This window comes from Rattus norvegicus, chromosome 12 (genome assembly GCF_021556685.1).
Source record: "Rattus norvegicus strain SHRSP/BbbUtx chromosome 12, alternate assembly SHRSP_T2T, whole genome shotgun sequence".
Taxonomy (NCBI): domain Eukaryota; kingdom Metazoa; phylum Chordata; class Mammalia; order Rodentia; family Muridae; genus Rattus; species Rattus norvegicus.
This window is the reverse complement of record NC_141545.1, coordinates 26,762,222-26,777,143: the sequence shown is the minus strand read 5'-3', so window position 1 is coordinate 26,777,143 and position 14,922 is coordinate 26,762,222. Positions and strand designations below refer to the sequence as shown.

Sequence of the window (14,922 nt, the reverse complement as noted above, 5' to 3'; positions counted from 1 at the left end):
TAAGACAGGACCAGAGGTCCTGAGTTCAATTCCCGGCAACCATCTGGTAGCTTACAACCATCTGTGATGGGATCTTCTGGCATGCGGGCATATATGCAGATACAGCACCGCTGTATGAATTTAAAAATAAAGAAAATCTTTAAAGAAAAAACCCTTTGGAGTCAAAGAATATGTACGTGAGGGGTTTCTGCATTGGTATGTGTTGAAAGAGAAAAAAGAATTAATTTGTATTAGGTACCATAACATAAATGGAACCCTTCAAAGAACTGGATTTATTTTTCCAATTTTGGCTTGCTGTGTGTGTGTGTGTGTGTGTGTGTGTGTGTGTGTGTGTATGTGTATTGTATGAGTGAGTACATGTTTGTGTGTATGCAGGTGTTGAGCATGTATGAATGTATGTATGAATGTGAATGTGGAGGCCAAATGTAGTGTCCAGTGTCTTTCTCTATCATCGCCCACCTTATTTCTTTTTAAAGATTTATTCTCTCTTTCTTTTTTCCTCTCTGTTTCTGTGTGTGTCTCTCTCCATCTCTCTGTCTCTGCCTCTGTTTCTGTCTCTCTCTCTCTCTCTCTCTCTCTCTCTCTCTCTGTGTGTGTGTGTGTGTGTGTGTGTGTGTGTGTGTGTGTGTGTGTGCCTGCCTTGGTTAGTTTTTGACAACTTAACACAAACTACAGTCACCTTGGGAAAGAGACCCTCAGCTGTCGAATTGCCCAGATCAGATTGCCCTGAGGCCATGCCTGGGAGGTGCTTTCTAAAGTTCTGTCCTGGAGGTTCTGATGTTTTGATTTAATCGGAAATCTGCATGTCCTAAAGGTCCTTGTCCGAAATTGATTTTTGATAGATCAATAAAGATGCCAACAGCCAATGTCTGGGCCCGGGCGGGAACCTTAGAGTTGTGCTGGCGAGGAAGCAAAGAGGAATGGGGCAGAATCACATGACTCAGGGGAGGAGGATGGGACACAGGAACTGCAGGAGACAAAGCCCACCAGCCATGCCAGATTTCGGGGAAGTGACCAGTGGGCCAGGGGTAGCAAAAGAAGGTTTAGAAGTGCCCAGCCTTTGAGATAACCAAGGCATTTTAAAAATAAGCTAAGGTGTGTGTGTCTTTCATTTGTGGATCCAAAGATAACTCCTAGGTGGGTGCGCAAGTTCTGTCCTCCAGGAGCCAGAGTGGTGTAGTAAACACCGCTACAGTCCTGGCTGATGTGGGAGGGCTCAGTCCACTGTGGGCGCTGCCATCCCTGGGCAGGTGGGCCTGAGCCATGCAAAAAAAAAGGAGCTGAGCCAACCAAGGCATCAAGGCAGTCAGCTGCCTTCCTTCACGGTCTCTGGTCTCCAACCTGCCTTCAGGTTCCTATCTTGAGTCCCAGTAATGATGGTCTAAAACCTGTGAGCTAAAATAATCCCTTTCCTACGCCACCTTAATTTTGATCCAGGTTTTATCATGGCTATAGAAACTTTATTTGCTGCATCCAAGAGGCAGAGGCAGGTAGATCTTTGAATTGGGGGCCAGCCTGGTCTACAGAATTCCAGGATGGCCAGGGCTACACAGAGAAATCCTGTCTCAAACCCTTCCCCCAACCCAAACCCTAAAAGAAAGAAAGAAAGAAAGGAAAAAGGAAAGAAAGAAGGAAAGAAAGAAAAGAAAACTAAGACACAGACACAGACACACACAGACACACACAGACACACACACACACACACACACACACACACACACACACACACACACACGGGTGCTGGCACCTGAGGAAGAAGGTGTTGAATCCTCTGAGGTTGGAATTACAGGCGACAGAAAACCAGAAAACCACATTTGGAACCAAAATCTGGTCCTCTGCAAAAGCAGCCAGCACTCTTAACCATTGATCCATCTCTCCAGCTCCTCCACCATAGTTTTTGAAGCAGGGCCACTCAAGAAACCTGGAACTCACTGATTCAACAAGACTAGCTGGCTGTTTGCTCCAGGCATTGGCTGCCTCAGTATTTCAAGCAGTAGAATTACAGGCGCTTGCCGCCACCCATGACATTAGACACGAGTGCGAAGGATACAGACTCAGGTTCTCCTGTTTGTATAATGAGCTTTTTTACTGGGCCACCTCTGCAACCCCGTTTGGGGGTGTGTGGTTGTTTGAGATGAAGTCTAACATAGCAGAATTGACCTTGAACTTTTTATATAGCTGAGACTCTGACCTTGAACTCGTGATTCTCCTGCCTCTGAGTGCCAGGATAGCATGGGCATGCGCACCGTGCTTGGCTTTTTCTGGAATGTTAAAGGATGGCATACACTGCAACTTCTTCCCAGTATAATAAGTAAACACCCAGGCTGAAGCAGTCTGGGCTCTGGACTGTTTGCTCTCCCAGAGGATAGGGATTTGATTCCCAGCACCTGAATGGCAGTTCACAAACTACCTGTAATTTCAGTTCCAGGGGAAATCTGACGCCTTCTTCTAGCCTCCTCCGGTACTGCATGCAACTAATGCACAGACAAGCATGCAAGCAAGACACCCATACGAATAAAATAAAAGATCTTGAAAACAAGGCAGAAAGGGATAAAAGACACCAGACATCTACCCTGACTCTGAATACAGGCATGTGCACAAACATACATTATATGTATTATGGGCATACACATACACAAACGTGCATACACACTCATGAACACACACACAGAAAGAAGGGAGAGAGGAGGGGCTGGGGATTTAGCTCAGTGGTAGAGCGCTTGCCTAGCAAGCCCAAGGCCCTGGGTTCGGTCCCCAGCTCCGAAAAAAAAAAAAAAAAGAAAAAAAAAAAAGAAGGGAGAGAGGGAGGGGAGCTGGAGTATTAGACAAATCCTGTGGCCCCTGCTTCCTTACTGCTATCGATTTAGACACAGACACCTAACATTGTTTCAGTTTCTTTTCTGTTCCTTAAGGTCAAACCACACACTTTATCTCTGAGTACCAGCTTAGGCACGAATGAAAACATGACTGTAGAGATTGAGGAGATTGCTGTGCAAGCATGAGGAACTGAGTTCTAATCCCTGGCATCCACACAAAAGCCTAGTGGTGGCACTGGAGGGGGAAGAGGCAATGGGATCCTAGAGAGCTGCCAATCTAACTGAAACAGCGAGTGCCAGGTTCAATAAGAGACTTATCTAGGAGGAGGAGGAGGTGGGAGGGGGAGGAGGGGAGGGAGAAGGAAAGAGGGGAAGGGGGAGGGGAGGGGGAGGAGCGAGAGGGGGGAGGGGGAGAGTGATAAGGAGATATACAAAGCCAACCTCTGTCCTCCACAGGAGCACAGAGAGACAATCATATGTATGTATACACGCACACACGCGCACATGCGCACACACACAGCGGGTGCACGAACACGCACACAACTCTATAGGAATATACCCGGCAAGGGGGAACAGTTTGTCTCTCATCTGAAAAGGAAACTTGAGGTACAAAGGAGCCAAGCAGTTCCATTTCTGAACACAGTGCTGCCCAATGACCCAACACCAACTTCTCCTAACGCTTAGGCCAGTGACCTAAGGGTATTTCATGCCAAAAGTCAGAGTCGAGTGCACAAAGTTCCCTTCAAATTTTCCAGGCTGTATAAAGAAATAACTTTTCTGGGGGGGGGGGTCCTCTTGTCTTTTGAAACTTTTAATTTTGTTCTCAGTGCATGCTCTCCACTCTGGAGCAAGAGCAATAAAATTAACTACCCAAGACTATTAGAACGGTGCTAAAATGTATGAAAGACAGGGCTGGAGAGGTGGCTCTGTTGTTAAAAGCACTTACTGTAGTCAGGGAAGACCTGAGTTAGGTTTCTAGCACCGATTCTGGGCAACTGACCTTCTATAACTCTCGCTCCAGGGCACTTCCTTCTGACTCCCACAACCACCTGTACTTTGGTATACACCCACGAGTGTGCTCCAGCACACACACACACTTTTTTTAATATGAAAAAACTTAGCGAATGACAGAAATGGCGAAACAACACAGACACTGGCTTGAAGAAGCTCCCCGCGACCAAGAACAATCTCAGCATCAAAGTAAACAATGACGAGACTGGAAAGCGGTTCACCGGGTAAAGGCCCTTACCATCAAGCCTGAAATGGATCCTAAGACCCTTATGGTGGGAGGAGAGAACTGAGTCCTATGGCTCTTCCTCTGATCTTCACACGTGTGCCATGGCAAACACACACACACACACACACACACACACACACACACACACACACACACACACCGAGAGAGAGAGAGAGAGAGAGAGAGAGAGAGAGAGAGAGAGAGAGAGAGAGAGACGTTAGCCTTTTAAATTGAAAAAAAAAGTTGAAGGTCAAGAGTGGTGGAACGTGCCTTTAATGGTTTTAAAGTTGGGAGGCAGAGGCAGGTGGATATCTGAGTTTGAGGCCAGCAGGTCTAACCTAGCGAGTTAGTTGGACTTGGCAGAGTGCTTGCCTAGAATTTATGAACACCTGAGTTCAGTCTCCAGCAACCACCCGTGGAAATAAAAGGAAAATAAAATCACGGTCCTGTTTTCCAGCCAAATTTATCAGATCTCTTAATCTATGGAGCGTTCAGGAAGACAGGGAGAAATAAAGCGGATTAGAGCCTGACTCTTCCACCCTTTTCAGCAGGCTCAGCTTTGCGTTTTTTCTTTTGGTCCTCCTCAGCTTCCATCCTAGGCCCACCTTTCAGACTCCCGGAACTGGCGGAGTTTCCTGGGCTTCTGCGCAGCTGTTCCCGGTCGCCGTGGAAACCGATCAGCCAATCAGAGTGTGTGACCCATACTGGCAGACGCGGCAGGGAGCTTAGCGCGCTTTGGCGGTGGGCTTCTGCCGGTTCTTGTTAACGGACAGCGATGCTGAAGGCTAAGATCCTCTTCGTGGGTCCTTGCGAGGTGAGCCAGGGTTCAGGGGCTCCCTAGAACTGGGGTTGTTCCCTGGAGGTGCAGCTTGGTGCCAGCTGAGGGCGGCAGCTCACGCTCCTGACCAGCGGAGCTGCCAGGCCTTTATCCAGTTCACCCCATCCAAGTAGTAGTACCCAGTCTTAAGGCCAGCGGGAATGAGGGGCGCCTCATGACACCCCCTCGGAACCTTCCCTGCAAAAGGAATATGTCTATGGGATTAGAAAACTAGATTGTTTTCAATATAGGGACTTGGAGCAAGTGGCTATTGATATGAGGGAATCACTATATGTGTGATTCACACTATACACCAAGTTAAAGTTCAGATGGGCCAAAACTAAGCGTACACATAAATTAACTGTAGAAGGAAGCTGGGCGTAGCACCCCATGCCTGTAATAATACCAGGACTCAGGAGGCAGAGGGAGGAGTATGATCACAAGTTTAAGGCCAACCTGAGCTACATACTGAGTTCTGGGACTGCCTGGGCTGCAATGTGAGAGGTCTCGAATAACAAAATTAGATAGATAGATAGATAGATAGATAGATAGATAGATAGATAGATAGAAGATTAATTCGTGAATCACCCAGATGGTTTGTTAAAGTTCAAATCCATGGGTCCCAGCTCAGAAGATTAGCTTATGTTAGGTTTTGATATTTGGTGACCATGTCTTGCTACATGGCTGGGACTGGCCTTGAATTCAAGATCCACCTACTTCAGCCTCCCAAGTACTGGGACCATAGGCTGTGTCACCATGCCCTGAACACCCTAGTTATGGTTCCTAAGTAGGTTGGGAAGAATGTATGCATTCAGATTTTGTACACAGAAACTCTTAATAATACTTTTAATTAAAAAAGTATTTTAATAAAAACTTTTCATCTGAGGTTGGCCCATGGACCAAACATGAGAACGTCTCATTCATAAGTGACTATAGGGCAAAGATATATTTTTAATCTTAAATTAGGAGGCTGGGGATGTAGCTGGATGGTAGAATGTTTGCCTGGCACACAGGAATCCCTGGGTTCAATCCTCTTCACCACATAAAACCTTCATGGTAACACCTACCTCAGTTCCAGTGTTTGGAAGGTAGAGACAGTTCAAGGCCACACCCCCTGCTACAACAGTAAGTCTGAAGCCAGTCTGGGATACGTGAAACCTGTCAGAGAAATTTCTAATCTTGATCTGGAGAAGTCACTAAGTATGCATAGAAGCAAAGGATTGTGCAGGGTTATCACCTCAGCGTACAAGACACTCAGGCAGGAGGTTGCCACAAGTTTGAGGCCAGTGTGAACCATGTAGTGGTTTTGAGGCTAGCCTGGGGCAGGGACGAGAAGAAAGCTGAAAAGAAACAAGGGACTGAGGTGTTGGGGATTTAGCTCAGTGGTTAAGAGCACCGACTGCGGGGTTGGGGATTTGGCTCAGTGGTAGAGCGCTTACCTAGGAAGCGCAAGGTCCTGGGTTCGGTCCCCAGCCCGGAAAAAAAATAAAATAAAATAAGAGCACCGACTGCTCTTCCAGAGTCCCGAGTTCAATTCCCAGCAACCACATGGTGGCTCACAACCATCTGCAATGGGATCTGATGCCCTCTTCTGGTGTCTGAAGACAGCTACAGTGTACTTATATAATAAATAAATCTTGAAAAGAAAAGAAGGAAGGAAGGAAGAAAGAAAGAAAGAAAGAAAGAAAGAAAGAAAGAAAGAAAGAAAGGAGGGGCTGGAAAGATAGCCTGGTTATTAAGAACACATACTGCTCTCACAGGGAGATCTGAGTTTGGTTTGTGGCACCCATGCTAGTCATGCTAGCTACCTGTAGGTTCTAGTGCCAGGAGACAGACACCTCTGGCCTCTGTGGGCACAGGCACTCAACATGCACAGACCCAACCACAGACTTGACATAATGGTGCGTGCATATAGTTCCAGCACTGAGGAGGCAGGGACAGGTAAATCTTAATTAAGGCTCAGCCTCATGGACGGTGAGTTACAGGCCAGCCGGGCTACATAGTGAAACGTTGTATGCAATAAAATAAGACCTGGAGAGTGTGGTTGAGTTTGGAGGAAGTTTGCAGAATATGTCACAAATCTAGGGCTGGTGATCACACGTACTTTCATCACTTTCAAGGCTGAGGCAGGAGTAGTGACAGCTGGTGCCCAGCCTGAGCTCCATAGCAAGTCCTTACCTCAGCGCAAGCAGTTGAGAGGACAGTATAACTGTCGAAAGGTCTGTGCTTTGCCCCTGGTTTCTCAGGATCTCATATAGCTTAGAATGACCTTGAACTTCTGATCCTCCTGCCTCTTCTCAACCTCTCCGCCCTTTCTTTCCCTTTTATCCTACACCTCATCCCTTTCTTCTGTCCTATAGAGTTTTACCAGGGCTCACTCAGGCTTAAGAGATTGCCTTCTGAGGAGAGAGGACCTTTGATTTATATCCAGGCATACACAGTATCCAGGCATACACAGGACGGTGCAAATACATAGAGAAGATCTGAAAAGCAGGTCATAGCTCTGAGGAGGGAGTGAGTGGGTGGGAGGATGGATGGGTGAGTGGGTGCTTGAGAAGATGGGAAAAGGATGGTGATGGGTGGATGGAGTAATTGAGTAGATAATGGGTAGGTGGATGGATGGATGATGGATGGATGGATAGATGATGGCTGGATGGATGGATGTGAGTAGTTGAGTAGATATATGGATGGTGGATGGATGGATGGATGGATGATGAAGGTTAGATGATGGTGGAATGGGTGGGTGGATGGATGGGCATGACTGGGTGGTTGAGTAGATATGTGGATGAATGGGGGATGAGTGGGTGGTTGAATTGATAGATGGATGAGTAGAAACATGGTTTGGGTGAGGCTCTGAAAGGCTATCTTACTGTCCTGTTGACTTTTTATGGGATATATGATTACTAACATAAGGAGAAATGGGTTGCTGACTTGTGACCCAGCCAACCAAGAGACAAACACCTGGGTCTCACCATTGACCTTGATCCTCCTCGTGATGTCATATTGGTAACAGACTGACTGGCTGATGCTGTGGAGAGAAGCAGGGGAGGGTGGTGGGACACACACTTACCTGGAGTGCTGGCGTTGTTTGGATTCTGGTTTCCTGTTCTCAGATAACTGAGTACCAGACAGGCTGTAAGGAAAGGCATGCTGGGTCCCAGCCCAAGCTGTCCCATTGTGCTAGGGCAAGAGAGAGAGCTCTCTGTCCTTGGGATCTCAAGGCTCATGGCCACTATTTCACCACACCTAGCAGTCTCAGCTAACGTGGACTTACCTTCTTGCTACCTAGGGCTAGGGTTACAGGTGTGTGCCAGCATGCAGGGTAGGTGAGGCCTCCTGTGTGGTTTCTCTCTTGGCTCTATTTGCTCTTGATTTTACAGAGTGGCAAAACAGTGCTCGCCAACTTTCTGACTGAATCTTCAGACATCACTGAATACAACCCAACACAAGGTGTGAGGTGAGCCTGCTCCATATGAGTCTCTGAAGCAGCTGTGAAGCGTCATTTACTCACTCCCTTGGGTGCTGGGCATATTCCAAAGCCACTTCCTAATCAGGGGGCCTGCTGTGCTGTTTGTTTTCAGGATCCTAGAGTTTGAGAACCCACATGTCACCAGCAACAACAAAGGCACAGGCTGCGAATTTGAGCTCTGGGACTGTGGTGGCGACTCCAAGTAAGTTTCCTTTCACATAGCTCCACTTGGACAGGTGACTGAAAAAAAGCAGGGTCAGGGTTGGGTGACTCAGTGGTAGAGCCCCTGCCCAGAATCCCCCAGTGAGGGGCTGGGGGCGTGGCTCAGTGGTAGAGCCCCTGCCCAGAATCCCCCAGTGAGGGGCTGGGGGCGTGGCTCAGTGGTAGAGCACCTGCCTAGAATCCCCCAGTGAGGAGCTGGGGGTGGGGCTCAGTGGTAGAGCCCCTGCCTAGAATCCCCCAGTGAGGGGCTGGGGGAGTGGCTCAGTAGTAGAGCACCTGTCTAGAATCCCCCAGTGAGGGGCTGGGGGTGGGGCTCAGTGGTAGAGCACCTGCCTAGAATCCCCCAGTGAGGGGCTGGGAGTGGGGCTCAGTGGTAGAGCCCCTGCCTAGAATCCCCCAGTGAGGGGCTGGGAGTGGGGCTCAGTGGTAGAGCCCCTGCCTAGAATCCCCCAGTTAGGGGCTGGGAGTGGAGCTCAGTGGTAGAGCCCCTGCTTAGAATCCCCCAGTGAGGGACTGGGGGGCGTGGCTCAGTGGTAGAGCACCTGCCTAGAATCCCCAGGGAGGGGCTGGGGGCGTGGCTCAGTGGTAGAGCACTTGTACTGTATGTGTAAAGCCCCTAGTGCTATAGTAATAATAACAACAACAATAATAATAATGAACACTGAGAAGCGAGGACACCTGCCCTACAGCTCTCCTGACTTCCTTACCACATGTCAGGTTTGAGTCCTGCTGGCCAGCCCTGATGAAGGATGCTCACGGAGTGGTGATTGTCTTCAATGCTGATATCCCAAGCCACCTAAAGGAAATTGAAATGTGGTATTCCTGTTTTGTCCAGCAACAGTTCCTCCAAGACAGTCACTGCATGCTTGTGGCCCACCACAAACCGGGGTCTGGAGGAGACAAGAGCAACCTGGCTTTGTGTAAGCACCCTGGACTTTCTTCTCTTACTTTGGTCTTCAGTGTTTGAAGCCTGTGTGTGTGTGTGTGTGTGTGTGTGTGTGTGTGTCTGCCTGAATGTATGTATTTATACCTCTTGTGTACAGGTGTTCATAGAGGCATGAATTAGTAGTAAAGTACTTGCCTAGAATCCCCTGTGAGGCGCTGGGGGCGTGGCTCAGTGGTACAGCCCCTGCCTAGAATCCCCTGTGAGGGGCTGGGGGCGTGGCTCAGTGGTAGAGCCCCTGCCTAGAATCCCCCAGTGAGGGGCTGGGGGCGTGGCTCAGTGGTAGAGCCCCTGTCTAGAATCCCCCAGTGAGGGGCTGGGGGCGTGGCTCAGTGGTAGAGCCCCTGCCTAGAATCCCCCAGGGAGGGGCTGGGGGCGTGGCTCAGTGGTAGAGCCCCTGCCTAGAATCCCCCAGTGAGGGGATGGGGGCGTGGCTCAGTGGTAGAGCCCCTGTCTAGAATCCCCCAGTGAGGGGCTGGGGGCGTGGCTCAGTGGTAGAGCCCCTGCCTAGAATCCCCCAGTGAGGGGCTGGGGGCGTGGCTCAGTGGTAGAGCCCCTGCCTAGAATCCCCCAGGGAGGGGCTGGGGGCGTGGCTCAGTGGTAGAGCCCCTGCCTAGAATCCCCCAGTGAGGGGATGAGGGCGTGGCTCAGTGGTAGAGCCCCTGTCTAGAATCCCCTGTGAGGGGCTGGGGGCGTGGCTCAGTGGTAGAGACCCTGTCTAGAATCCCCTATGAGGGGCTGGGGGCGTGGCTCAGTGGTAGAGCCCGCCTAGAATCCCCTGTGAGGGGCTGGGGGCGTGGCTCAGTGGGAGAGTCCCTGCCTAGAATCCCTGAGTGATATGGCAGGATACAGCTCTGTGACAGAGCACTTGTCCAATATGCAGAAGCTTTGGGTTCCTTCTCTAGCACCACACACACAAAAGTCAAAAACAAGGACCTGCCAGTGCCTGCTTTGGTATTTTTCCTATTGCAGAGGGCAGGGTTGTTCGTTTATTTGTTTGTTTGTTTAGGGGGCAGGTCTTTTTGTTTTCTTTTTTTTCGGAGCTGGGGACCAAACCCAGGGCCTTGCCCTTGCTAGGCAAGTGCTCTACCACTGAGCTAAATCCCCAACCCCTTTTGTTTGGGTTTTTGTTTGTTTGTTTGTTTTTTGAGACAGAGATTCCCTGTAGCCATGACTGTCCTGAAACTCATTTTGTAGACTAGATCGCCCTCAAACTCAGAGGTCCACCTGCCTGCTTCCTGATTTCTGGGATTAAAGGTGTGCACCACCACCACCACCCACCTAAGGGGCAGTTTCTTAAAACCATTTTTGTCAAGCAGGTTAAGACTTGAGAAGTTTAGCACATTCCTGCACATGTGTCTAGCGCGTGTGTCTAACCTCCTCAGCGCTGGAGAGACTAAGCAGGAGGACCAAGAGTTCTAGGCCTGGGGCACTTTGGGAGTCCTGCAAGGGGAGGAGGGAGAAAAGGAGAGAGAGGAGCAGCAAAGCGGTGTTCCAGAAGCCTGGCTTGTCAAAGCTAGAAAGTGTTCTTTGTTCGCTCTTGAAGCCTAATTAGCCTCATTTCCCCTTTGGAGCTCCCCCCTTGAACAAGTTGAAGCTGGTGCACTCAAATCTGGAGGAAGACCCCGAGGAGGTCCGGGTGGAGTTCATCAAGTATTTAAAAAGCATCATCAACTCCATGTCGGAGAGCAGAGACCGTGAGGAGATGCTCATCATCACCTAATGTCCCTGTGCCGCTGCCTCCCAAAGGACGCTGACCCCCCAGACAGAGCTGACGTCCCGCCCAGCCGCTGACAAGCCCTTCTCCTATGGCTGCAGTTCCTTATCTGCTAAGGGTCCAGGAAGAGTCAGGCATGGTGGCACACGCCTGTGATCCTAGCTCTGGAGAGGCTGAGGTAGGAGGAAGGTTGAGAGTTCAAGGCCAGCCTGGGCTACATAGAGAGCCCTTATCTCATCCCATCTGCAGAAGCCACCCTGCTTGCCTGTCTCAGCTGTCCTTCATAAACATATCCTTCCACCAGCCCTAGTACTGTATTTTCAGGTTGAGCTATTTACTGGTGATTAATGGGATGAAGTGGCCCAAAGCAGATTGATGGCGTGATCTCTGGGGTCCCCAAGTGCAGAAAGGGAACACGTGCTGTCAGAGAGTCAACAATGGGGACAGTGAGATGGTTCACTTGCTGCCAAGCCTGACAACCCAAACCCAATGCCCAGAACCCACTTAAAGGCGGAAGGAGAGATCCGACCCCACAGAGTAATCCTCTGACCTGGAGAGAAGGATCTGTGGGCAAGAGCTCATGCTGAGGTCCTGGGTTCAGACTCCTGCACCCACACTGGGCAGCTATGATTGTAACTCTAGTTCCAGGAGAGCCAAAGCCTTCCTCTGGTCCCGGGGCACCTCCCCACATACAGCACATGCTCACACAGACTGCGTTAGACACATTTCTGTTGCTATAATAAACACCCTGATAAGACAACTCAGAGAAGACTTTATTAGGCTTACAGTTTCAGAGAGGCAGTGTCCATCAAGACAGGGAGGTGTGGCAGCAAGAGGAAACGAGGCTCATCCCGAACTACAGATGCATGCTGACATGACTCCTCAAACAAGGTCACACCTTTTTTTTTTTTTTTTTTTTTTTTTGGTTCTTTTTTTCGGAGCTGGGGACCGAACCCAGGGCCTTGCGCTTCCTAGGCAAGCTCTCTACCACTGAGCTAAATCCCCAACCCCAAGGTCACACCTCTTAAACCTCCTGAACTGTGTCATCAATCAGGAGCCCAAGGCTATAAGGGACAACTCATTCACACAACACACAAACACAATAAACATAAATCAATCTTATTTAAAAAAATCAATACAAAATGTCTTTAAAAAGGAATACAAGGGGCTAGGAGATGGCTGCGTTGGTAGAGCACGTGGCTTGCAAGCACGAGGACCTGAGTTCAGTCCCCAGACCCATGAAAAAGCTGGGCATTGTGGCATGTCCTTACAATCCCACCACTGGGCAGGGCAGAGACAGGCAGATCCTGGGGGCCTGCTGGCCAGCCAGCGTATGCTGTTCGGTGAGCTTCTAGCCCATGGAAGATCTTTTCTCAGACATAAAAATGTGGTCTGGTGAGAGGGATCAGTGATCAGTCTATTGGCCACACAAGCTTGAGCACTGGATTCAGAGTCCGGAACTCATGTCAGGCAATATGGCGGCTGTCTGTAATCCCAATATGAGAGAAGCAAAGACACAATCCCCAGGGCAGGCTGGCTGCCTAGACGAGCTGGAATAGACCAGCTCTGGGATCAGGTAGAGACCTTGACTTAATAAATGAAGTGGGCCCCTGAAGGCAGGCACAGACACATAGGAAATAGATGTGTCTGAATGACCAACTACCAAGGCTGTCTCCTCTGGCCTCCACATGCGTGCACACACATGCACTCACATACAAAAGGACACTGGTTATCTTGGCACATGCTTGTACTCACAGCTGCCAGGACATGAGAGCTGGAGAATCATGTTACCTTCAACTTTATAGCAATTTCAAGGCTAACCTGGGCTACATGAGACCCTGGAAGTCTCTAACCAAAAGAAATAGGATCTATGAGATCCACGGTGACAGAGGTTCCAAGATTGGGCTCAGCATTCCCTGCAGTTACCATTCCTGTAACTCGATGGAAATGACTAACAGTAACAAGCAAGACTAGTAAGGTGGCTGCGCAGGTGAAGGTGTGTGCAAACGTGACGGACTGAGTGGCAGGGGAGCTCACTCCTGCAGACTGTTCTCTGACCCCCACACACACCCCTCAGCATGCTCACAAGTATGCACAGAGACACACAGAAAATAAAAACAAATTAAGCAAGAACTCCACCTCTATCTCTTGTCTCATTCTGAGACTACTTGATATGAAGGTCAGAATTCCGAAGTTGACACCTACTGGGTCCAAATCAAAGCACCACCAGCGCCATACTCACTCTGGAGGAGCCAAGGGAGTTGTTTGGTTTTGTTCTTTCGGGGAGGAAGGGATGAGATAGATCTCACTCTGTAACCCTGGCTGGCCTAGAACTCACTTTGTAGACCTGTAAGCGAAGGGTCCGGGGGTTACCTGGAAGAGAATGGGGGACAAGAGACACGAAGAAGGACGCCAAGACAAGAGTCTGATCAAGGCGACAATTTTATTTTTCCCCAAGGCTGGATTTATACCATAACAGGGGTAACAGAGGGAGGGGGGAAGTAAGAAACATTTATGCAGGCCGAGGACACAATATTCATGTGGTCAGGGAATCAGCTGATGTTGACAGGATGTCAGAAAGGTCACAGGTTTGTCATATCTGTTAGCAGGATGTTGGTTTTTTCAGAAAGGTTTACAGGTCATCGCATTGGGTATCTTGACGTATCATATTATTATTCATCTTGACCAGCAGATTTGTATAAGTCTTCTGCAGCTGGCTGGGGATTTTCCATGAACCTAGTCATACTTAATTCTAACCACAATAACATCAAAATGGAAAAAAGGAAAAGCTCTTGGTGCTCTGAAATGAAAAGCCCTACCCATCCTGCTCTTGGTTCATTCCAGTCCAGGCTATCTATCTATCTATCTATCTATCTATCTATCTATCTATCTATCTATCTATCTATCTATCTATCTATCTATCTATCCATCCATCCATCCAAGTTCGGTGTAGCTCAAACTCCCTATGTAGCAGAGGATAACCTTGAATCCCCAATCCTTCTGCCTCCACTTCTCACTGGCAGCCACTACCACCCCCCATTTCTTAGCCAAGTGCTCTACCTACAGAGCTATGGGCCTCTATCTGGTTCTTTTTTTTTTTTTTTTTTTTTTTTTTTTTTTCAGAGCTGGGGACCGAACCCAGGGCCTTGCGATTGCTAGGCAAGCGCTCTACCACTGAGCTAAATCCCCAACCCCCTCTATCTGGTTCTTTATACAGACTTTGAAAACATGCCTCTTGTTTCCAAAGCCTCGGTGTGGACTTTTTCTTCAGCCCAGGTCTACTTAGATCCTAGATTCTCAACCTATGAGTCAAAATGAACCTCACCTTCTACATCTATAATCATACCAGAGTTTTGTGTTAAGTTTCTACTGTTTCAACTACACATCAAGAATACATATTTTTTGGGAGCTGGGAAGACGGCTCAGTCAATACAGCACCCGCTGTGAGAGCCTGAGGACCGGAGTTCAGATTCACAGCCTCATTGTACAGCAGCCTGGCATGATGGTGGCTGGTGGCACCTGCAGTTTCAGAAATGGACAGATCCCTACCACCTGCTGGTAGCCGATTAGCCAAACTGATGAATTTCATTAAATATGAGTTTTAAAAGAGATGGCTTAGTAGTAAAGTGCTTGGGGAGCAGAGTTTGGATTCCCAACACACACAAAAGCCATGCACCGAGGGACTCCTTGGGGTTGGGGGC

General features: G+C 49.0%; 1 protein-coding gene across 2 annotated transcripts; it reads left to right on the top strand.

Annotated features, from left to right (window-relative positions):
• Positions 1–4,720: 4,720 nt before the first annotated feature.
• Positions 4,721–13,354, top strand: Ift22 (intraflagellar transport 22). 2 transcript variants are annotated; one of them, NM_001011902.1, is given in 5 exon segments: positions 4,721–4,867; positions 8,251–8,327; positions 8,452–8,541; positions 9,279–9,481; positions 11,079–11,588. In NM_001011902.1, coding segments are annotated over 5 exon segments (558 nt in total). In that variant the 5' UTR covers positions 4,721–4,828; the 3' UTR covers positions 11,228–11,588.
• The last annotated feature ends 1,568 nt before the right edge of the window (positions 13,355–14,922 follow it).